At 39.4% G+C, this 24,088-nt stretch overlaps 2 protein-coding genes across 3 annotated transcripts; one reads left to right on the forward strand and one right to left on the reverse strand.

Moving 5' to 3' along the window:
- The first annotated feature begins 25 nt into the window (after positions 1-25).
- LOC145479320 (nmrA-like family domain-containing protein 1) lies at positions 26-2,125 on the forward strand. Its single transcript, XM_081457658.1, has 2 exons — positions 26-104; positions 1,005-2,125. Exon 2 carries the CDS (start codon positions 1,007-1,009, stop codon positions 1,904-1,906), a length of 900 nt encoding a protein of 299 aa, XP_081313784.1. The 5' UTR covers positions 26-104; positions 1,005-1,006; the 3' UTR covers positions 1,907-2,125.
- A 94-nt stretch (positions 2,126-2,219) lies between these two features.
- On the reverse strand, positions 2,220-22,551 carry LOC145479309 (uncharacterized). 2 transcript variants are annotated; one of them, XM_081457642.1, is made up of 23 exons: positions 22,537-22,551; positions 22,289-22,414; positions 19,448-19,526; positions 18,821-18,942; positions 18,309-18,361; positions 16,779-16,869; positions 15,936-15,989; positions 15,064-15,125; positions 13,707-13,783; positions 13,300-13,379; positions 12,560-12,654; positions 11,405-11,467; positions 9,077-9,131; positions 8,517-8,649; positions 7,956-8,045; positions 7,103-7,282; positions 6,544-6,828; positions 6,199-6,277; positions 5,301-5,436; positions 4,647-4,688; positions 3,703-3,805; positions 3,271-3,386; positions 2,220-2,631 (listed from the first exon to the last, which is right to left on the reverse strand). In XM_081457642.1, the coding sequence occupies exons 2-23, from the start codon at positions 22,328-22,330 to the stop codon at positions 2,590-2,592; spliced, it is 2,079 nt and encodes a 692-aa protein (XP_081313768.1). In that variant the 5' UTR covers positions 22,331-22,414; positions 22,537-22,551; the 3' UTR covers positions 2,220-2,589. The 2 variants fall into 2 exon arrangements, with proteins under 2 accessions (XP_081313768.1, XP_081313767.1); XM_081457641.1 differs by having other exon boundaries at positions 22,289-22,547.
- Positions 22,552-24,088: the final 1,537 nt, after the last annotated feature.

Below are 24,088 nucleotides of genomic sequence, written 5' to 3' on the forward strand. Positions count from 1 at the left end.
CGAAGAGCGGGAGCTGGCACTAGCATTGAAACTACTGGTGAGACAACGAAGTTGAAAGTGCGTTCAAACAAGAGAGTTTAAGCTGCAGGTAGCTGTGAGTTAAGGTAAGTTGGACAAAAACCATGTTTCATCGCCTTCGAAAATAAAATAGAGGAGGGTGATTTTAGATTACGAGCCATTAGGTGTCTTAAGAAAGAATCATTTGCTAGTCTTTGTTTGAGCTGAGCTGATCTGAGCTGAGTAGTCTTCGTCACGCGATACTCTCTGACCAAGGAAGGTTCAGGGTGGGATCGACGGGGTTGTGCTTGTCTCGCGTCACGTAGGTAGACGGCAGAACACAAGGGATAGGCAAAGTGAGTCTGTTGTTCGAGCTGCTGACAAACCTCTGTTGCGATTTCCGAACAACTCCATATTTCACCTTGCATGCTTCCATAGGGTTCTTTGCCCAAACTTGCCCAAACAATGTTTCATTGTTCTATATAAACACTAGCCTCCATTTGGCACGAAAATAAGCACGGATATTTGTCCGCGGACATTATCTGTTCCGAGAAGCGAACAGTATTCCGCGAGCGTAGCTCGAGGAAAACTGTGAACTTTGAGGAACGGATACTGTCCAAGGACAAATATCAGAGTATATTTTCGCGCCAAATGAAGGCTATTGTATTGATTAACCTTCAAATCCCACATGTCGTGTTTAAACGTCATTTGTCATAGATATCGTAACGCTTCAGGGACTTTGCGGTCTAGCACACATTGTTCATCCAACTTCATTTATTCCTTTATCTTTTCTTTTCCCTTGCATGTATGGACAATGTTTCTTATTATTTGTATTGTGACGCAATTTATTCCAGCGGCATCTATACTTTGTCTATCCGAGTGTTCTTCTCAAATTTCCCACGTCTACAGGTCTCCACCCCACCCTCGTACACCTCCTGCTTCCCGTCGAGGGTCAAGAAATTCTTTGTTTCTCTCAATTTTTTGACAATTGTAAATTTTGCCTGCAGCAATGCCAAAGCCAACAGTGTTTGTGATCGGCTGCAGTGGATTTATCGGCCCGGCTACAGTGAAAGCTTTGTCAGATAACTACTCGGACAAGGTAAATATCCTCGCTGGAACCAGAAACCCAGCATCAGAGAAAGTGGCAACGCTGAAAACCCTGCCAGGGGTGACAGTTATAAGGGCTGATATGAATGACAAAGAGGCATTGCGTGAACAGCTGCGTGGCGTGACATCACTGTTTATTGTGACACCAACCAGTGGGTTCAAACTTGCCATTGGTGCTGCAGAAGTGGCCAAATCCTCGGGCGTCAAGCACATTCTCACAGTCAGTGTCCTCACGGTTAGCCTAACTGATACTATCTATGGAAAACAGTACAGTGAGTTGGAGTCAAGGATACAGAACCTAGGGATGCCATACACCATCATCCGCCTTCCTCCGTTCGTCGACAACTACTGGGGTTTCAAACGACCCATTCAGGAGAAGTCATCTTTCGGTACTCCAAGTGACCCTACCAAGCCTTTCTCAGCTGTCGTCGTAGCAGATGCTGGGAAAGCTGCAGCCGCTATTATGGCCGACCCCAAGAAGCATTATGGAAAAACCTACAAGTTGATAAGCAATTGCCATACACTGGACGAACTAGCAGCCGCCTTCAGCGAGATATTAGGTAAGAAGATTAAGTATGAGCGAATGTCATACGAAGATTCCCGGAGTCGTTTCATCAACGTGGTTGGTTTCAGCGAGGAAGATGCAGATGGTATCTTAGAGATATACAGGCTCACTGATGAAGAGTGCCCACTGATTAATGACCCAGACATGTCCCACTTTACCAAGATTACAGGAGAGGAGCCCACCACTTTGAAAGAGTGGGTAACTGAAGTGGCACCAGTCTTCAACGCTAAACTATGAAGAACAGTGTCGCTTATATATTCCTTACTAACTTAATGATGGCATTGACTGCCATTTCGGATTAAAACAGCAGTTTTTTTCTTGCTTTGAATGTTAGTCTCCTTGCTTTAAAAATGTATTCGTGAATGTACTTTGACTTCAAAGGGAATAAAGTACTCATTGAGTTGCACTGGATCACCACTTTGAACAAAACGTATCCTCAGCCGGACAGTTCTGAGATGGCCCAAAAAAAAAAACATAAAAAAGGGGTTGCAATACTATTTAGTGAGTTGTAAAATTCAACATTTTATTTTCTAATATATCTTCTTTACGCATTTAGCGCCTTTTAAAACAAAACGAATGGATTTATTTAACATAAATTCTAAATTTTTTTTTAAATATATATATATAAAATTTCGGGTCATATACAACAGGAACCAAAGTTGTCCAAATAGTGCACTTCAGTTTTACTATCCACAGTTTATAAACCATGTGTGGACATGTGATACGTATTGAAGACGGTTATATTCTGTCTTTCCAGTAACTCGCTCAACTTGGTTCCACGCTATAAACTCCAAATTGGTGACAAAATAACTGTTTTTGTCTGCCTGTCGAGGTACATGTAGCAGAGAGTTGTTTTTGACACTTGTAGAACTAGCCAATGCGGCGTTGTAAAGTCAAGTACAGCACGATGCTACTTGTCCTCAGTGAGGAAGAACATCTCGACAAGTTGGACAAGTGGCGTGCTACAAAGAAAAGAAAACATCTTTAACATTAAATACAACTCTCCCCGTTACAAAAATTGAATTTTGAGCGATCAGAAATTTTACACTCTCTTGTCCATCAACTGTTTCTGCGCTCCATTTTCCACGACAAGAGAGCTTGATCAGGAGTTTTCTGCGCGAAATGCTGCGGCTATACGAGTGATTTTTGGCTCTCAAGAGCTGTTTCGTTTCGAAAATCAGACGTCTTGTCATAAAGCGAGACAACACTTTAAGTATTGCCAAAAAAGTCCAAAAAGTGTAATGAAGTTTTATTCGTGACAAAGTTCAGACTCGCCGCTTGAGTGTCCCTGATGAACACGACTTTTTTCGCATGACGTTTAGTCATTAATTGGTATAAACCTCGCACAGTGCCAACGAACTTCACACTACATTGAAATGATCTGTCAGGATCACCTGCGACCAGGGCTGTATTTTTGCCTCACTTGTTTAAACGAGAATGCACAAAATCGATTGTAGCTTTCTTTCAAGACAAATAACACTGGTGCAGTGGCTAGTGGCCAGTCATTTTTACGAATTTCAGGAAATGTTACAATTAAACTTGCCGGTAACAAGTCTTCTCACAATTATTGTCTGTTAATTAGGCAATAGTATTGCAGTTACCATTTTCAGCCACGTTGTGATGCACGTGGGGTGGAAGAGATGTGAGCAGGGCAACTCCAGAACTGCTTCACCCTGTTCATAATCACACTGACAGATGGCACAGGATAAGTTGAGAGCTGAAGGAAAATTAACCAAAAAATATCAGTGAAAACGCCAAATAAAAGCATGCTTTTACATCCTTACCTGAAAAGGACGCAAACAGAAAAAGGTTGCGAGTTTCACTAACTGAGAAATGACCACAAAACTATTCTTGCTGTAAAGCTTACGTAAACATACAGATCCATCGAGCTGGATCACAGGATCATTTAATCAAGAGAAAATAAGAACTGTATCCACAACTCTTCAGGTTTGGAGCAAATTATCAATGAAGAGAGGTGAAAAGAGAGAGAAAAGAACTGCTCGATCATCTCGGCAGACAAAGTCAAGACTTACCCACTCGTTCCTTAGTGAGTATCACTTTGGGAAGAGACTCGATCACTTCAGGCGGTGCTGGAGGGGAACCCTCATTCATCATCTCGGGATGAGCCGTAAAAAACTAGAAATAAAAATACATCAGGGCAAAAATTATTGATGCGGATGTTCCTTTTTCAGTCTAACCGTTTGGTACAGTTTCATAGCCGAGCTCCGGGAAGGGCCGCCAAGCGGAGCTCCAAACTCATATAGGAAAAAAAGGGAAACCCATGAGTTGAGTTCGTGGGCACGTACGCACCCATCCCCCTGGAGTCGACTCCCGATCCGGCCAGTAGATTGTCAAAATATTCGAGTAATTTATGATTTTCCCCACGGGTATGGGAATCACATCCGGTAAATTCCTCTCGATTGTATTTCTTTCCCTAGCCTCTCTAAAATCCCCAATTACACTCCTGCAAACTGGTCAGCCTCCACAATCTTTCACACTTCTTACAAAGTCCTCAGCTCTCCCTTACACAACGGCGACAATTTCATACTGCACCTCTGTAGTGGCCAACACATTCCCGTAGACAGCCCGAGGTGCCATAAGGGAGAAGTTGGTGATAAAACGTTCAGATTCTTAAGTAACAACCACCTGAAACCCCACCCCCACCTCCACTCCCACCCCTCCAACAATAGCAGCGTCCCGAAAGTAGCGGAAAATTTCACTGTTTGTTTAAGAAAATAAGTTGCTGAAAGATCTGAACGAAGAAGTTCATTCCAAGCACCTCTTTCTAACAGCACACAACGTCACTTCGTAACAGACGATATAGACAACTGCCTCTTATATGGAAATATAGTGCGTGCAACAGTGCAAATGATAACGAGTGTTTTTCACAGTACATGGTAACTTTCAAAGACATGGGGTGTCTTACTGTATACACGTTTGGTCAGGAATAACACATGGCAAACCTTAAGCTACTTACCCCATCTAGAACGCCTAGCACAAAACCCGTGAAAGAATTGACCTACAAAGACAAACAAACATTATTAATATCAAATATACTGTAGCCACTACTATAATAACTATAATAATAATAATAATAATAATAATAATAATAATAATAATAATAATAACAACAATAACAATAATAATATCTATAATAATAATAATAATAATAATAATAATAATAATAACTTTATTTATGTGTCAATGAGATTTAGCATTGCTGCGAATTGGGGACACCTAAAAAGAGTTACAATTATCAGGACTATGAACAAATTAAATTTTTTAACATTATAATTATTCACAAGATAAAAGCCTATCTATCAAAATAAAAATACAAAAGTTAATAAATACAAGAAACTATCGTGAGATCTAGTTAAACTCTTGCTTGGCTCCAAGAACAAGAAGAAAATAACAAGCTAATTGATTAGGTCAAAAGGGTCGTCTCTTCGCCACACCATGCTGTGGGTTTTCATTTACTGAGCCACGAAGTTAATCTTTGCATTATGCAAGTGGTCTGTTTTTATAGAACACTTTGTTTTCGGACAAGATCAATACAGGCTCTTCAATTTTCTCATAAACAGCTTGTGAGAAATGATAATAATATTGTTCACTGTTGAGAACGAAACCGCACCTCGCCATTCAAAAGAGAAGGTAATAATAAAGTTCTCAGCAAATCCTCATCATGATCATCATCATGATCATCTTCGTCACTATCACTGTCGTGCTCATCATCCTCATCATCAAAATCGTCATCACCATCATCATCACTGCCGTAACAAACAAAGAACTGATAAACTTAGAGGCTTCAAATTTAAAAGACACTACTAACAGTAGCATAGTGAGAAATTCAGATGCCTTGTGGTTAGCGTGTTAGAATTTAGACACAACCCAAGTTTTGAACCCTGGCTAGGGTCACTGTGTTCTGTTCTTGGACAAGACACTATACAGACAGTGTATCTGTCCACCCAGGCATATCAGTAGGTCCCAGCTATCTATAAGCCAAACCTGACGAAATGCAAGGAACTAACATGACACAACCTGGCATGCACTCGAATGGGGAGTAGCAGTACCCGGACTCACTTCAAGCTACCACAGTATTCAGGATGAGCTCTCCATTTGGCCCAAATTAAACTTAATTAGAGGTTGTCAATAAGAAATTCTAGCCAACCATTTCACTGACCGAGAGTCAAAAGTTGAGAATTCGAACCTGACAAGTAGCATTGTCCTGGTGTTGCAGTCTTGGGTACATGAAATACACAATTCCCAAAATGCCTCTCTACACCTGGGCGTATAAATAAAATACAGGAATGGTTGGGGGAGGAGTAGTAAGCTATATCCACCCATCTCGGCCAGATGGCTCATAAGACTGACATTTCAGAGATAAAATAACAATACGGCTCTAAAGCTCTAGAGGAGAGGTTGTGGAAGCTATATTTTACCAATATCAGCAGCAGGTACTTTACCTTGCATGCTAATAACCCAAAAGATCCAAGATCACGTCATGCAAATTGAGAACATTAATTCCTTACCTCTCTAAATCTAAATCATCGTCATCATCTACATCATCATCATCATCATCATCATCATTACAAACCAGGCAATCCGGATCTGTTGAGAAAAAACTTGCAGTTGTAAAGGAACGTCACCTGAAACTTCAGACAAATGTTACTGCATTGATTTGTTTCAAAACCAGGACACGGACGAGGTACATAAAATTTCTCACCCCCATTAATACAGCAGGTTTTGGTGCTCTGATGGTGGTCGAATGACAAGATTCCAATGTGATTCATATTAAAACTAGGGCATTCAGCAATGAGTGAAAACATCTAACATCAGGGTTAACATTGGTTTCTAAGCAATAAAGCAGCACATACCATAACAGCGCAAATCTTCTGCATCCCATCCCTCAGCAAGCTGACCGTCGCTATCCAAGTTATCATCTGATTCTGTATCTGAACTGGTTGGAGAGGCCAAGGATGGGAGGCTAGACATGACCGAGTCTCCAGGAAACAATTTATCCTCATTCAAATTATCATCATTATCATCACTGCAATCGTCACTGCTGTCATATGTGAGAGGGGGAATGGAGTCATCATCTGACAGGTCACAGACTGAGTCTTCATCTTCACTGCTACGACTGTCACAATTATCTTCTTCATCTGCGAGGGTAGTGAGTAGATTTTCCGTCACAAGATCGAAGAGACTAAGGGACAACACTTAATCTATTGCATCCCATGCAACATGAAATTGGACCATTTTTGAGGGTGCAAAAATTACAAAAAAGAAGCGGAAACAGCTTTAATAATGTATCCGATCATATTGCCTTAAACATTGTATCCACTGAAACACAATTCAAAACCAACACTCACATTTTCCCTTAGACAATGACCACGACCATAATACAGTACAACAGACACGTGCTGATAAACCTACCAGAACTTAAATGATCTCCTAAATTCAGCAAATGTCTGGATGTGCCCTTCTCTGCTGGTGATGTTAACGCTGATGATGACAACGATGGTGCTGTAGCATGTACAACAGATTTTTCATTTGCAATTTTCCAATTTCTTTTGCTGCCTACCTTAGTTCTGGATGGACAAGGATTTCCAGAAGCTGCCACAAAACCCAACATGTAACAATTCAGTACAGACAAAAATAATGACGTTAACTCAAAACTTCAATATATTGATGGAAGAAAAACACATGCATGTGCACGTGTTCTTTGTATTTTCTCTCTATTTTTTCTGCAGCTTATAGGGTTCTTTGCTATCTAATTGCTTGCTAATTTGCCGCCCTTTGAACCAGTCAGCGCTATGCAGATAAGTGGGTGAGTGAGTGAGTTTCTTTTTTTTCCACAGCTTTTAGGGTTCTTTGCTATCTAATTGCTCGCTAATTTTCCTCACTCTGCGCCGGCAGGCGCTATGCAGATGAGTGAGTGAGTGAGTGCTACCTAATTAAAAATGCATTGAAACTCCTGATTTGGGGTTTCTATCTTTGGGAGAGGCATAAAAGACTTGGCTGAAGATATAGAGATGTCTGGAATGTGAAGAGGCAATCAGGACAAATGAGGTTTATACTGTCAACTACAATTTAGTCAAAAGGCAGATACAGTGTAATGTGAAAGAGGCTTTAAGCAACAGTTTGCTAAATAAATACGAAGCATTGTCTTTCTATATCACAAATGAATCAACTTGGCATTTTGATACAACCCAAGGTGCGAATTTTGTAGTTGATGTAAACACATAGGTGCTGAAGCAAAGGTGTTCAAGTACAGTTCCACTGTTACCTTGATGGTGGTGATGGCTCCTATCAGCAGTTTGCTCTGCACTTGAGCTGCAACACTGAGTCTTACTTGCTGCAGCAGATTCTTCCATTTCTAGTAAATTTATATTAGAATAAAACAAACAGTTCAAAAGTATTTCATCTTCCTGTATGGTATGTAAAAGTGCAAACAGAAAACAAAAACTCTTTGCACCAGAAATGAGAAATCAAACGAAGTGATACTTTATCAGGCTAAATTCCTTTGTATATGCTATCCATACTATAATTTAACACCTTTAGATGAAAAATGAATTATTCCTGTGTACATGTTCTGTGAGTATCTAAGGCTAATAATTGTGGTGGTTTACATTATTAAGATAATTTAACCAATTCATTTAGTAAATTGAGGTATTAACATAAATTTAAAAGAGAGGCCAGAGGCTGTCACTTTGATGAAAATTATAGGACTAAGCCTTTGGAAAAAAATTACCCGTTTCCTTATTTGTTTCATTAACATGTAAATTTCTTAAACCTTGTTTGTCATACTGTGTTAAGTCATATCATGAAAGCACTGATGACATAGTACCTCTCTTGAATGCACCAGCTTGACAGAGTAAGTTAAGTGTGGATGAACAACATTTCTGAGCAAGTGAATTCACAGCCATTGCCTTTTCAGGAAATCCAAGTTCAAAATAAGCCTGAGCAAATCTGTAGTGACCCTACAAGGTATGTACAACTATTATTATTATTCAGTTTTACCAATTACCCTAGCTTTATACTAAAGAGTCTTTAACAATTAGTGCACTGGACTCAAGATCAATTAACCATGGGTTTGGTGCCCAAAAGAAGAAATGGGTACTGGTGAACTGAAGGTTGTCTTAAGAAACTTGACAAATGTGTTGAGGGGTGAGCCACTTTCAAAGACTTCAAAATGTACCTGCAATGGACTAGCATTCCATTCAGTACTGGTGGTACCTGTAGCATCATGCTGTATAATTAAATGGCGCCCCAATTAACTCCAACCCATCAAAATGGAATACACTTTTACCTTTTTAAACCATAAATATTGCATAGACTAATTCAGGTGAATAGACTGGCAAACAAGAATGTCATTTTACAAGATAAAGTTCATCCTGAACAACTTACCTTTTCCCACTCGGGATTGAGATACACTGCTCTCTTTGCATCAGACAAAGCTTGCCTGTTGTAAGTGAGAATGTAATAGTGTGTTACATAAAAGTCAACTCTATAGAAACATAATGTTTATAAACTCTGATCCAGGGACACATACAGTAAGAATATAGGAAAAAGTGAAAAAAAATTAAGTGAAACTAATATGTAAGGATGTAGCCCTGTAACAACCACTGAAGGATGAAAAGCACAAAATCAAACTCCCAGCCTCCATCTTACTAAAATACTCTTAACCCTGTGGGCAGGAGGGCAAGAAACAAAATCAAATGAAAGTTTTGCTACAAATTATAGGGTGGGAAGCAAGAAATACACTAAAAAGATATTATGATTATTGAAGTGTAATGTTTGGTATAATCAGATGAGATAGGTGGAAAACAAGGAATAGATAGTACATGTAAGAACAAACAACTGTGAAAGTGAAGAATGATCGTCGCAGTTAATTTTCCAATTTAAGCAACTGGAAAGAAGAAGCCTGAAAAAAATCAGGGCTTCAACGGGATTCGAACCCGTGACCTCCGCGATACCAGTGCGATGCTCTACCAACTGAGCTACGAAGCCACACATTGGGAGCGAGGTCAATTAATTGACCCCTTGCTGTATGGCAACAGAGCTCAAAGTTATCTCAAGTTAAAGAAATTATGGTAAGGCTCCCAATGTGTGGCTTCGTAGCTCAGTTGGTAGAGCATCGCACCGGTATCGCGGAGGTCACGGGTTCGAATCCCGTTGAAGCCCTGATTTTTTTCAGGCTTCTTCTTTCCAGTTGCTTAAATTGGAAAATTAACTGCGACGATCATTCTTCACTTTCACCTATAACCGCAGTTCATATATGAAATATTTCATATAAACTTTACATCATTTCACTCCTCACGGGAAGATATGAACTCAATTAATTGACCTCGCTCCCAATGTGTGGCTTCGTAGCTCAGTTGGTAGAGCATCGCACCGGTATCGCGGAGGTCACGGGTTCGAATCCCGTTGAAGCCCTGATTTTTTTTTTTTTCAGGCTTCTTCTTTCCAGTTGCTTAAATTGGAAAATTAACTGCAACGATCATTCTTCACTTTCACCTATAACCGCAGTTCATATATGAAATATTTCATATAAACTTTACATCATTTCACTCCTCACGGGAAGATATGAACTCAATTAATTGACCTCGCTCCCAATGCGTGGCTTCGTAGCTCAGTTGGTAGAGCATCGCACCGGTATCGCGGAGGTCACGGGTTCGAATCCCGTTGAAGCCCTGATTTTTTTTTTTTTCAGGCTTCTTCTTTCCAGTTGCTTAAATTGGAAAATTAACTGCGACGATCATTCTTCACTTTCACCTATAACCGCAGTTCATATATGAAATATTTCATATAAACTTTACATCATTTCACTCCTCACGGGAAGATATGAACTCAATTAATTGACCTCGCTCCCAATGCGTGGCTTCGTAGCTCAGTTGGTAGAGCATCGCACCGGTATCGCGGAGGTCACGGGTTCGAATCCTGTTGAAGCCCTGATTTTTTTTTTTTCAGGCTTCTTCTTTCCAGTTGCTTAAATTGGAAAATTAACTGCGACGATCATTCTTCACTTTCACCTATAACCGCAGTTCATATATGAAATATTTCATATAAACTTTCCATCATTTCACTCCTCACGGGAAGATATGAACTCAATTAATTGACCTCACTCCCAATGTGTGGCTTCGTAGCTCAGTTGGTAGAGCATCGCACTGGTATCGCGGAGGTCACGGGTTCGAATCCCGTTGAAGCCCTGATTTTTTTTTTTTTCAGGCTTCTTCTTTCCAGTTGCTTAAATTGGAAAATTAACTGCGACGATCATTCTTCACTTTCACCTATAACCGCAGTTCATATATGAAATATTTCATATAAACTTTACATCATTTCACTCCTCACGGGAAGATATGAACTCAATTAATTGACCTCGCTCCCAATGTGTGGCTTCGTAGCTCAGTTGGTAGAGCATCGCACCGGTATCGCGGAGGTCACGGGTTCGAATCCCGTTGAAGCCCTGATTTTTTTCAGGCTTCTTCTTTCCAGTTGCTTAAATTGGAAAATTAACTGCGACGATCATTCTTCACTTTCACCTATAACCGCAGTTCATATATGAAATATTTCATATAAACTTTACATCAATAAACAACTGTGTACAAGCACAGTCTGTCTATTATCCAGAACAAACTGTACACCAAAATATAACAAGCAAATTTCATTATTTTCTTATCATCATTTCATGACTACCAGCTGATCTGTCACTCCAATTAGTCAAGTCAGCCTTACCGTAATTTCTTTAACTTGAGATAACTTTGAGCTCTGTTGCCATACAGCAAGGGGTCAAATGGACTGTAAATAGAAGAACTCACTTTAGCAAACAGTACTGTAAGGTTTGTAGATATTTACAGTGTAAAACACAGTTATGGTAACCAGTCATATGGTTATAGTCCACTGCCTAAGTTATGATTAAATTCTACTCTGGACAAAAACATACAAAAACTTTGTCTCAGTCCAAAATAAACAATTGAATAGTCAGGAAAATTCACAAGCAAGACAAGTTAAAACACTAAATTTAGTACTGAAAAGGCACTGGCTCAGTCAATCAGAAACAAGTAACAAAGAAAAGTAAAGAAATGCTCCATCTTAAGGGCCCATTAACCAATTCATGCGTACGCTCGTGCACGTTGCTAGGGAGGTGAAATTTCACTTCCTGTTACTTACGTCAGCCTGAGCGCGGAAAGTAAAAACAACTCAATAACTTGAAAATTCACTTACATTTTAGATGTAAAAACAAGAGAAATAGAGAAAGAAAAACTAACTCTGTGTGGCTTTGTTTGATCTTACCAAAGTGCACTGGTAGTGTAAATTGCACACACGCTAATAGGGTAACTTCCAATATACATCGGGCACACTTTCAGGTTCTTTAAATGCTAAAGGAAATCCAGTTTATCATTAAATCCAGCCTTTATCAACGAATTTTGATTAAAGCCAACATTGGAAACATAGCTATGTATTCCTTTTTCAAAATCATGCTTTTTTCAGAAAATTACAAATTTTTCAATATTTTGAAATCCTCTCAAAATCTGACCTTTTAGAAATGAAACAAAATCTATGCATAGTGTAATGAGGATTAAAATTAAAATATTAGATCAATGAAAAAAATCCCGATCAAGTAATTTGCCTGGGAGCCTTTGCATTTTTTCTGTATTAGTCACATGACCATGGGCATGCCCTGATGAGGTCATCACTAGTGTTACTGATCCTGGAAAAGTTAAAACACATGAAATAACTCTGAACTAACTAAAAATGATGAGGTTATATGAAAATAAATTTTCCTTAGCAACAGCTCGAAAAGATCAGTTAATGGGTCCTTAACCAACCACAATTAACTAACCTTGTCATAATTTTTAAATGTACAAGTAAGCAGCATTCAATCTTTACCTTAATTTAATTGCCCGAGAATAGAAAGCCACAGCCATTTGGAAATCACCTTCCACAAAGTGATCATTGCCCTTAAGCCTGAGTTCTGTGCAAAGCTGTGTAAACAACAATAATGTTAATAATACTTTTTATTGTTATAACATTTTTCTACCACAAAAGGCATTGAATGCTCTTATGTGGCCATAGGTTAAAGGTTGAAAACTGTGACATTATGCAACAAAATTCTGAAGTGCTTGTTGTCCATTCTCTTTTATATAATAAGTCAAATTGTTTTCACTCTTTTATTGGCTCTTACTTGTGATCTACTGGCGGACAGATGCATAGATGACATCATTAACATTCCTTTTTGGATCTTTTTATTATATAAAACAAGAACGTAGATTCAATGTTACCATGCATCTGTTCATTAATAGATTACAGAAGACGTCAAAATGTGATAAGAACATCAGTGACACACTCAGCTATCAACTTGTGTGCCATTTTTTGGTTTTTACCACATTTTGACATCATTTGTGATCTATTACTGAACAGACGCCAACATGGAATCTATTCGTTAAGTGTAGTACATGCACTGTACATGTATGTCTTCACTATGTACATGTTAAGGTACATCAACTTCAAACAACTCATCAATGCTAGAACAATGTAAGATTTTATTTTGCTCCTCAGTCCACATGGTCAAATCAAAGTACATGAAAATTATCTGAAGCAGCAAAACATTAAAAAAAAAAAACAGTCACCGGCTCTTTCATTGTCATTTCTTCTTCAAACTTTGTTAGACAATCACGAGGCTTGCAGGCCTGGCATATGTACTTGATGGCTGGGACAATTAAAACAAAACAAGTTAGTCATCACTTCATTTCGAATACATCACTCACAAGACAAAGAAGGCTTCAAAGCAACATGATTAAGTCAGCTCCCACTAGGCAAGGTGAATGTATACTGAGATCCAGCTGGGCTGGACTTGAAACTGTTTTCTAAAGAATAAACACAGAGTTGATGTCATAGCCAAATCTAACCTTACATGCACTTGCAGAGCTTTGAATAATAACACCTTTGGCATTTAATCATGAAAACATGATAAAATGCTCCTGAACCAGACATTTTTGGTCATATTTTTTACATTAGGGAATAGCAGTTGATTTACCTTGATGAAGAACAGTGAGTGAAAGTAACTGAATTCCTTGTTTATCTAGTAAATGATGATCACTATTAAAGCTGTAACTGCAAAAAAATAAAGAACAGAGATTCTTAAACATACAATACAATACAATACAGTACAGTACAGTACAGTACAGTACAGTACAGTACAGTACAGTACAGTACAGTACAGTACAGTACAGTACAGTACAGTACAGTACAGTACAGTACAGTACAGTACAGTACAGTACAGTACAGTACAGTACAGTACAGTACAGTACAGTACAGTACAGTACAGTACAGTACAGTACAGTACAGTACAGTACAGTACAGTACAGTACAGTACAGTACAGTACAGTACAATACAATACATGCCTTCTAAGAAGTGAAGACATGATTGATCATCGCAGTTATGTACACAACTTAAGCAGTTGTGAAATTAAAGCCTGACAAAAATACAGGCCTGAACTGGATTCGAACTCATGACCTCTGCAATACCCGTGCAGTGCTCTACCAACTGAGCTATCAAGCCAACTGGGAGCTGATCATGTTGTGAGTTTGTTATATACCAATCCTGAAACTATTGAAGCAGTTGCTACATTTGCACAAAGTTGCAGGGTTAAGTATTCTCAGATTTTTATTGCATTGTAAATAGTTGTATTGTATTGTATTGTATGTGGTTCAATCCTGTTCTCTTGCTAAGAGATACCTGCAGCAAAAAATCGTTTGTGGGTCTTTTGAACACTGCAACAGCTCAAGGAAATCTATTATCCAATTAAATCAAATCACTTTTTCTTTGAGAAATAACTACAAGGCTCTTATTACAAGTAGGGAAAAAGCCAAATTTTGGACCAGAACATTGTATGTGTCTGATTTTAATTTTATGTCAAGTTAAAATCTATGTGTCACATCCCTTGCCAAAATAACCTGCTTGAGTAATCAACTTAGTCCACTTGTCACTTTTTTTTTCTGGAATTGGGTGGCAAATAATGGAACAATAGCAATTATTTAATTCCCAGTAGAGCAGTTTTCAGTTGAGTGTGGGAAGTAATCAGGCAATGGGTTTTGTTTCAGTTTTAAAACACTCAATTGAAAACCGCTCTAATGTGACAGGGTGTACTGTATCTTGAACTGAAATAAGAACCAAAGCTGTTCCGTGACCAACAGAAAAACATCAGTTGTCTGTATGTTAGTATGTGGTCTGAAGATCTTGAACGCCACTGGCAACAGCACCAACTATTGTAAGTAGTTTCCAGAATGTACATGTACAATACGGAGTGATACGAATTGCACCAGAAGTACAAGTACATGTATGTGTTTGATAAAAACAAAACAGTCACACAAAGGGCGATGGTCTACTGTACCTCATGAGTGACACAAATTCACTTCTCTTTCCAACAGAGAGAGCTTCCTCAATAATGGAGCACTACAAACAAATAAACATGCTCCCTGAATTTTATTTCTCGAAATTTGTATGACTGTGTTAATGAGACAGAAGTAATACTATACATAACTGTTGTTCAGGTTATGGTATTTCAGACATACAATTTATTTCTGTTGCATCATGCTAATGCAGTTAAACGCAATTTAACAACAAAGAGGTACCGTAACAACAAAGAGCACCCGCATTCCCATGGCAGTTAGTGATGCTTTTGATATGTACATGTACGTGCACCAGGATTCCATGTGCTCCTGGACTGTGACGTGTTGCCTTCACAGGGATAGCATTTACAGTGAGCATTGTTTTGCATGGAAACACATCTTCAAGCATTCCCCTTTCCTTCCCTCCCTCTTTCCACTGTTAATTCAGTATGACAGATGCCCGTCTCCCCCTTCTGCGTAGGGGCTAATGGCTTGGTTTCCAGGATTTGCCAGCCACAGGAATGGTCTCAATCTATTAGAGTTGGCTGCCAATGGTGGAAGCTCCTGAATGTCTCAGGCACCCAACCTCCATTTAGTGATGCATTTGTTAAATGTTATATTCATTCATTTGCATAACACACTGAATATCTTGGATGTCTCCAGAACATTTTCACTCAAAAGTTTTGGAGTTCAGCCATTTTTGTGTTTGTGAGTATTTTGTAGTAATTAATAACAAAAGTAATATAAATTATATGTTTTTGTGAGCTTGGCAAATCACATCTACCAGTATTAATTGCACAGTAAAGGTACATGTCCATACATGTAGATCTTAATAAGCAAGTGTCAGGGCCATAGTAAATTAATGTTCACTCACATCTTTCAATTCTTTGTAAGTGTGGTAACTGTCGTGAACAAACTCATCTGAGCTCTGTATGAAAAAAAAAAAAAAGACAAAAAGAAAGACAGATATGATGCTTTATTTCATTTACCCAATGATGGCCCTAGTTTATGAAATAACACATACCCAACTTGGTCTGCAAAGGGTTAAGGAGTGAATTCTAAACAGTTTGTTAGAGCTACACATTGGTCTGCTAGCACTGCCAGTAGAAAGGGCAGCTATAACACCACAGCTTAGCATCACATGTAGAACAGCTTTGCCATGAAAAGTGCTACCGGTAGTAAGATATTTTACGTCACTGCAGCTCTGGATCGCCACACAATAAAGCCCAACAAGGTAACAAAGCCATAATGTTCAAGTTTAGTTACCATGTATCTCAGAGACAGGGTTTTAGCCAGGATATGAAAAGTGGGCATCCAAAGTGTGCTATAGGGCCTGCTCAAATGAACAATTTATAAGGCAACATACAAAATATAATTAATAAAAACAATTTTCTTTAATAAGTGGCCATCCACAGGACACTTGGACGTCTATCTGGCTAAAAGCATACTCAGAGATCGTCATCCTTGGGATCTTGCCTACTGTACCTAATGTTTTTTTTTTTTTTGTAACCCTACTGATAGGGGATATGTAGAGATCACTGTCCATTACCTATGTTTTTCTGATGTGGAAGGCAAATCACAATTAAGTTGTTGTTGCCGTCATCAATGTCATAGTTTCTGCAGCCTCAGATAGCTACACTATACTAACTCAGGCTACAAAATTAATAAAAAATAAATAAAAAACATTCCTCGTGACAAACAGAAAACATTATCTTACAAGGCAGGACAGAACAGTGTCCACAATTTCCTCAGCTAACTCTGCCAGTTCAATTAATCTGTCTGACAAACATGATCCCAAACAGGAAATTCTACAAGTCAATAAAGCAATCAACAGATAACATTATGCAACAGTCACATTTCTACTGATATTAAAGGCAACCACTAAATACAGTATTTTTAGTAGTAGTACATGCAATCAGAAATTAATGAAGTGTGTTTGATCCCCGGGGGAGGAAGCTAATTAAGGGGTAACTCTAGGAAGTCAATGGAGTGTGTTGCTGGGAATGTGAAATTTTTGGGTTATAGCATTGGATATTCAGTTTGTATCTGGACACCTAATTGTAGGGTGGGTACCAGAAATACCTTCCCTATTAACATTCCATACTATAAATTTGGTTATTATTTAAAATAAAGTTAATACAAAATCAGAAACTCTAGTTCCTTTTATATCAAGATCCCAGATTGTTTGCCAAATTCCTGATTCCTATACCCATAGCAGACGGCTTGAAAAGCATACCCTTGACAGCAGTGCATACCTACATGTACAATTATGTAAAACTATATCCATTTATGTCATTTTCCTTTCCGGGTTTGCCGAGTTGTGTATTTTTCAGGGTATTGTTTAACTTTTGCGTCATTTATAGGCATCAAATGTCACATTACTCTAAATGGTGCATTGTTTACTAGTGAGGTTAAATACTGTGTACAACTATAGAAAGGAATAACTTTCAGTATATTACACTTTGTTTCCAAATATGAGTGTTTTTAACTTACATGGCCTCACATGCACTGTACCTCAATTATCAGTGAGCTTACGTGCAGTGAAATTCCTTGAGAGGTGTACATTTCATTCATTGTGGTATGCTGGAATCTTCTCAGTCTTTCCCAAGGTTAGTGAAATTGTGTTGATTTATTCATGCTATTACAGTCAAGCCTTGCAACTTTACTCGCAAAGAGAAGTTGAATCGCCCAGAAAAGCAGCTGATTTGACAGATCACAAATCAGCATGTTACCCACGCAGTTTCAGAGAAAATGCGGTAATACACAGCTTTCTGATGTTCAGATAAGTACCTTTAGCCATTTTAGCTAGTAATAGTTCAAATAAATCAACACAGCTTCACAAACCATGGGGAAAACCGTAAAGAATGATACGTAGGACAACAAACAAACAAAACAAGCGGAAATGCATGACTTGTGGGTAAACCCTCAAAGCAAGGCATCACAACAGACTGAGGCCATGTGTGCCAGTCGTACCAAGATGGGATCCAAACCCTGAAATCATCTGACATCGTGGAAAATCGCCGGACATAAACCCATGAGAATCACAGGATTAGAATGCATTTTCCTATCGTCAGGTGCACTAAACATTTTAATACTGAAAAACCAAGTCCAGCATCAAGAGCAACCTACATGTACATTAAGTATAAAAAGTGCCAGTACAGCTATTTCTTGTGTGCTTCTTGGCAGACAAAGACAAGGAAGAGAAGCAAAACACCAGACAACAATAAACGATAAACTTTTGGTTTACCTGTCAAAGCTTGGTCTCGGAACTAAGCTTAAATGCCTTAACCATCTGATGTTCTGATAAAAAAAAAGTAAAGAACAATTAAACCAGAGAAAACAAAAAAGCAGCACATTAGGCCACTTTGAAGACAAGCCACACAATATTCAGATAGAGTGCTCTGCGTATGCACTTATACACTGGACACTGCTACATTTTGTTGTAAATCCTGGACAAATTCCAGCATTTCTTTGTTAGAAACTCTTGTATTTGCATGGACTTTTAATTGGTTCAAGGGATTGTCTGTATCCTTTGCAATTAGCCAGAAACCTAACTTTGATTCTGGCTTTACAATACTCAATACAAAACTACGCTTCTTTTCTTATTTTATGTGTCTCCTGTTTGTAGAAAGATCCTTCTTTCAGCTAGTGTTAATATCAGACACTGCAATAAACTTATTATGAAGTATTTATTATTACTCTATTTTATGCTATATGTTCATTATATGTTACTTATGTTGTAGAATTCATAGACTTTACCTTTGAAGAATAGTTCATTCTTTTCCCAAACAAGACAGGAGCCAAAATACAAATCTTCATGTGTTTTAAGTGTTTCTCTCTGGTTCTTGTATCCATAGTCAACCATGAATGAAGAGGGTTCTCTGTTGATACATGTTGTTTGATTAATAAATAAATCATTAAAAAAGAACATTTCTTTCTCATGCTACAGTTGCTAAGCATAAGAAAGTTAATGGTTAAAACAGTTTTGCATTTTTGCAGGTGGCAGGTGTTTAAAATAACTCAGGAGCTATTATTGGAAACCCCAGTGTTACTTTTTATGATTAGGTCAGTACTATTCTCAAAGAATTTCTGCCACTGGAAAATTTTGTATAAACTGAACTTGTATAAACTGTTTTGTATACTTTCTTCACATTGAGCATCATATTTTAATCAATTGATCCAGACCAAGTAAGCTGTTGACTTGCACACAAGTCGAGCCCTAAAACCCAAGTTGAGAATGAGAGAAACCCAAGTGAGGAGTGTGAGGAAGCTGGAGACACTTCACAAACTATTCATCGCTGCTCAACTTTGGCAATAACATTACAATCATGGCAGAAGGATTTAAACTATCTTGTTCTTATCAGTTATTTGTCTCTTCACTCATACCTGAGCCTTTTCTTGTACTGCCATGACTTTTGCACAAGGAGCAGGTTGCATAATCACCAACTGTTTTATTCTCCATCTCCTTGGTAAATAATCAAATCTAAAGATGTTAAAATTTTGCCTTCAAATGCAAATGTATTAACCTGACATTAAGAAACTCACAATCTGAGTTCTTTATATCAGACTTAATTGAATGACGAAACAGAAAAAAATTACACATTAGAAAATGTTTCTTAGAAAAAGTACCTTCATGTATACAACTATGGGCAGACACTGTCAAAATAATATGTTTTTTAAAATTATGCCAGCTGCATAGTGATGTAGTTGCATTGCCACTTACAGTAGAGATTACTTGTAAGTAGAGATAAACATAGAGCACCTGAGGGGGGTATTGGTGGTCTTCACACAAGAAACCCAAGCATAATGTAATAAGAGTTGTATAGAGTTGATATCAATCAATGTGTGAGTGATCAAAGAATAAAGTTCTTTTAAAGGAGCTATGTCACGTTTGTGCATCTTGAAAAGTTTAGCCTAAATTTTTCAAGTTCGTCGTTTGTAATTCAGGTCAATCTACCCCATCCTTAACCATCCTTGTTCCTTTATGAGGGGGGTGAATAGGGGTATGCAAATCTCCCGATCCACGCCTTTTTTCCACCAAATCCGTCAATCCACCAATATTTTTGTTCAAATCCGAAACCACAACCCTATCCGGAAACAGAAGTGTAAAAACTGGTAAATGTGAATGCCATTGTTAATTTCACACAAATAGTAAAGAAGACAACCTGCTTGATGACTATAACACAGTACAATTCCAATAACAGTCTCACACCTGAGTTTAAAGGAGCTTCGTTCGAAAAAAGAAATAATTTGGATGAACTCATTAACAAACCGACCAGGACTGAAGAAAGATACATGATCCAAATTTCGTTTAGGATCCAAGATCCAAACATCAAGACAGGCACAATCCGGAATCTGCGCCAAAATTCATAACTGATCCACAATCCACTGTGTTTTCAAAATCCGTGAATCCGCTTGATTTACCGCAAAAATCCACAATTCATGCACTTTTTAAGGCCAAGTCCGTCGATCTGAAAGCCTATTCACCCCCCTCCTTTATGGTTTACTGTAATCTTTTAGTGTTTTTCTATCTTACATGTGGTAAACTACTATGTTGAGGTTTCCTTCAATTTAAAGGCAATTTTAGTAAACGGCCAAATCACTCAAAATGCAGTGACTGAGCTCCTTTAAAACAGTGTGTGGTGTCATTTCCTATTAAGCGGCCACCCCTTATTAAGCAGCCTGTTATCAGAGTCCCGGAATTATTGTTGGTAAACTACTGTCAATAAAACCACTGTTAACTGGTCACCTCTATAGATCGGTTTCACTGTCATGCAATAAAAAAATAAATTGAAAACCATCCAGTGGAAAAAGCTATGAAATTATGATGTTATAGAAGATAACTAAATAAGCCACTTCTCCAAGTTTTAGGCTTGTGCATTTCCCCAAAGATATTCGTCGAAATGTTTCGCAGATATTTACAGAGCCCAGTATAAAAACGCCATGTTGGTGTACCTCCGTGGTACACCAATATGGCGGCCGGAAAATAGTGTAAACATCTGGAACTTACTTTGGCTATCTAGGCGACTGATTATCAGTACTGATCAAACAAGCATTTACATAAGCACTTTTCCTAATGCTCTAACTTCTAAAAAGGCTCAAAATCATGGGATAAGTATATATTTTTCGACAAACTCGATCATAGCCTTGTGTCATGCACCTCCATAACCCTGAAATTCAAAATGCTCTGGATTCCAAACAAAGCGCGCTATTGAGCTGTAAAATTGTAAACAGATATAAATATACCGCCTCTTGTGCCTGATGAGGATAAAAACTTTGGTAGCTCTTTAGTTTTGGATTTTAGAAAGTGATGACATCACGTGAAAACGATCTATTAAGTGGCCATGGCCACCTTTTGGTAGTCCCAATGAGGGTTTTTCTATTGTCTTTACCCCCTTTAAACAGCCAGCCAAAATTTAATACATGTAAATTAACTTTGTTTTAGAAAGAGAGATGGCAGATAAGAGTCAGAAATAGAAGATGACGAGCAGTCAAACATTCAAACACACATTTATCCATGATTGCCTTGAAGTGACTCCATGTTCACAAAGAAATTAACCAGATGGTGAAAAATATTCAAGGTACACCAACCTCTATTAAGCGGTCAACCCCTGTTAAGCACCCACATCCCATTTTCCCAGAGTGGCTGCTTAATAGGGGTTGGGCTGTAGCTAAAACAGTAAAGAGCACAGGTTGGAGGACCTGAAGCAAAGGGTACAATGTAGCGGCCAACAGAGCTGGTCAGCAGAGGAGTGTACAGGACTTCTGTGCCACTTGGCATAATGTTTCTTTACATATAACTAACCACCAATTCTCCACAAAAGGTTTTGTTTCCAACAGAGACATGATCTTGTGGAACATGGAGTGATTTTCAATTGAGTGTCATAAAACCAAAACCAAACCAATTACTTACCAATTAGAACACTCGGGAAATCTCAAACTGTAGCAAAACCAAAACCAAAACCAAAGTAACTGCTGAATTACTTTTTTAAAACACTCAATTGAGAACCGCTCTAAGAATCGATCACACATTTGTATCAAGGTTAGTAATTCACCTAAGGTGACATTTATAGGACAACCTAAAATTTTAGATCAAGATCAACCTTTCCTCTTTCTCTGCCGTCAAGTATATATATGAAGCCTCCAGCGGAAGCCAGCTGGCTTTCCAGACACACTTTGAAACGAAATAATGAAAACAGAGAAATATGAGGATCGTTTTCTACTTACTTGGCTTGTCTTGTCGGACTCTGAATTCAGCGAGGAAGCCATATTTTGTGCGAAGGCAGCAGATCGATTATTGCAAGCCCGTTTCAAGCTTTACACTCCAGTACGATGGTGATGTAAAAGAATATGCTGAAACGAATTATAATTGAAATGACGTGTTACTGTGGATCTCCAACATTGCGTTGAGTACTCCTCCAGGTAGGAAAATGGGAGAAAATGAGAACTCTGAATAACACACAGAATTATCTCACCTCTTCCGTGAAGACTTTCTTCACAGCCACTGCAATGTCCCAGCGGTCATTGCGCTTTGTTTTTTTGGAAACATTCTTCTGATTGGTTCACAAGGCATTCGCAGAAAAGCGCGCGAAAAAAGTCTTCGGACACGTGAAAAGGCTGTATGGGTTATTGACCACTGCAAGCGTGAGGTCAAGATGGCTGGATATTGGCCAAGTTTTTTTTTTTTTTTGCGTGTTTATGGACTGAGCGAGACAGAGTCGAGGTCCATAAACTCGCAAAAAAAAGAACGAGGCCAATATCAAGCCATCTTGACCGATTTATTACATGGCTTTCGGGGGAAATTTTTGTTGCGGGACACAGCGGGTAGTCCCGAGCGGGCAAGATAGCTCGATCTTGCTCGCTCAGGTAGCCAATCACAGCGCGGTATTTGATTCATCTTGCCCCCTCACGGGGTTAGCCATATATTAAGAAGGCTTCATGACAAAACTCCATAGGGATGTGGAACAGTTTTGGTCAGTACCACGTTACTTCGCAGTCTGATTTCAAAAAGGAACTTTTCTATGTCACATGTCGCAATACCTAGCTACCAAAACGCAAGGTAGGCTGTGACTAAAAGTGGGACGGAGACTTGAGGACTGGGACTCGGGACTTGGGACTTGGGACTTGGGACTTGGGACTTGGGACTTGGGACTTGGGACTTGGGACTTGGGACTTGGAACTTGGGACTCGGGACTTGGGACTCGGGACTCGGGACTTGGGACTCGGGACTCGGCACTTGGGACTCGGCACTTGGGACTCGGGACTTGGGACTTGGGACTTGGGACTTGGGACTTGGGACTTGGAACTTGGGACTTGGGACTCGGGACTCGGGACTCGGGACTCGGGACTTGGGACTTGGGACTTGGGACTTGGGACTTGGGACTTGGGACTTGGGACTTGGGACTTGGGACTCGGGACTCGGGACTCGGGACTCGGGACTCGGGACTCGGGACTCGGGACTCGGGACTCGGGACTCGGGACTCGGGACTTGGGACTTGGGACTTGGGACTTGGGACTTGGGACTTGGGACTTGGGACTCGGGACTTGGGACTTGGGACTCGGGACTTGGGACTCGGGACTCGGGACTTGGGACTCGGGACTCGGGACTTGGGACTTGGGACTTGGGACTTGGGACTTGGGACTTGGGACTCGGGACTCGGGACTTGGGACTTGGGACTTGGGACTTGGAACTTGGGACTCGGGACTTGGGACTCGGGACTCGGGACTTGGGACTCGGGACTTGGGACTCGGGACTTGGGACTTGGGACTTGGGACTTGGGACTTGGGACTTGGGACTTGGAACTTGGGACTTGGGACTCGGGACTCGGGACTTGGGACTTGGGACTTGGGACTTGGAACTTGGGACTCGGGACTTGGGACTCGGGACTCGGGACTTGGGACTCGGGACTTGGGACTCGGGACTTGGGACTTGGGACTTGGGACTTGGGACTTGGAACTTGGGACTTGGGACTTGGAACTTGGGACTTGGGACTTGGAACTTGGGACTTGGGACTCGGGACTCGGGAC

The sequence above is a fragment of the Orbicella franksi genome, chromosome 2, assembly GCF_964199315.1.
Source record: "Orbicella franksi chromosome 2, jaOrbFran1.1, whole genome shotgun sequence".
Lineage (NCBI taxonomy): Eukaryota > Metazoa > Cnidaria > Anthozoa > Scleractinia > Merulinidae > Orbicella > Orbicella franksi.

Bases quoted from the DNA above. Each gene is read 5' to 3' on its own strand.
- LOC145479320 (XM_081457658.1), top strand. From the start codon at position 1,007: ATGCCAAAGCCAACAGTGTTTGTGATCGGCTGCAGTGGATTTATCGGC.
- LOC145479309 (XM_081457642.1), bottom strand. From the start codon at position 22,330: ATGGCTTCCTCGCTGAATTCAGAGTCCGACAAGACAAGCCAA. The intron at 11,468-12,559 runs GTAAAGATTGAA...TTCTATTTACAG, and splicing joins TCTCGGGCAATTAAATTAAG to TCCATTTGACCCCTTGCTGT. The intron at 3,806-4,646 runs GTAAGTAGCTTA...TTTTATTTCTAG, and splicing joins TGCTAGGCGTTCTAGATGGG to TTTTTTACGGCTCATCCCGA.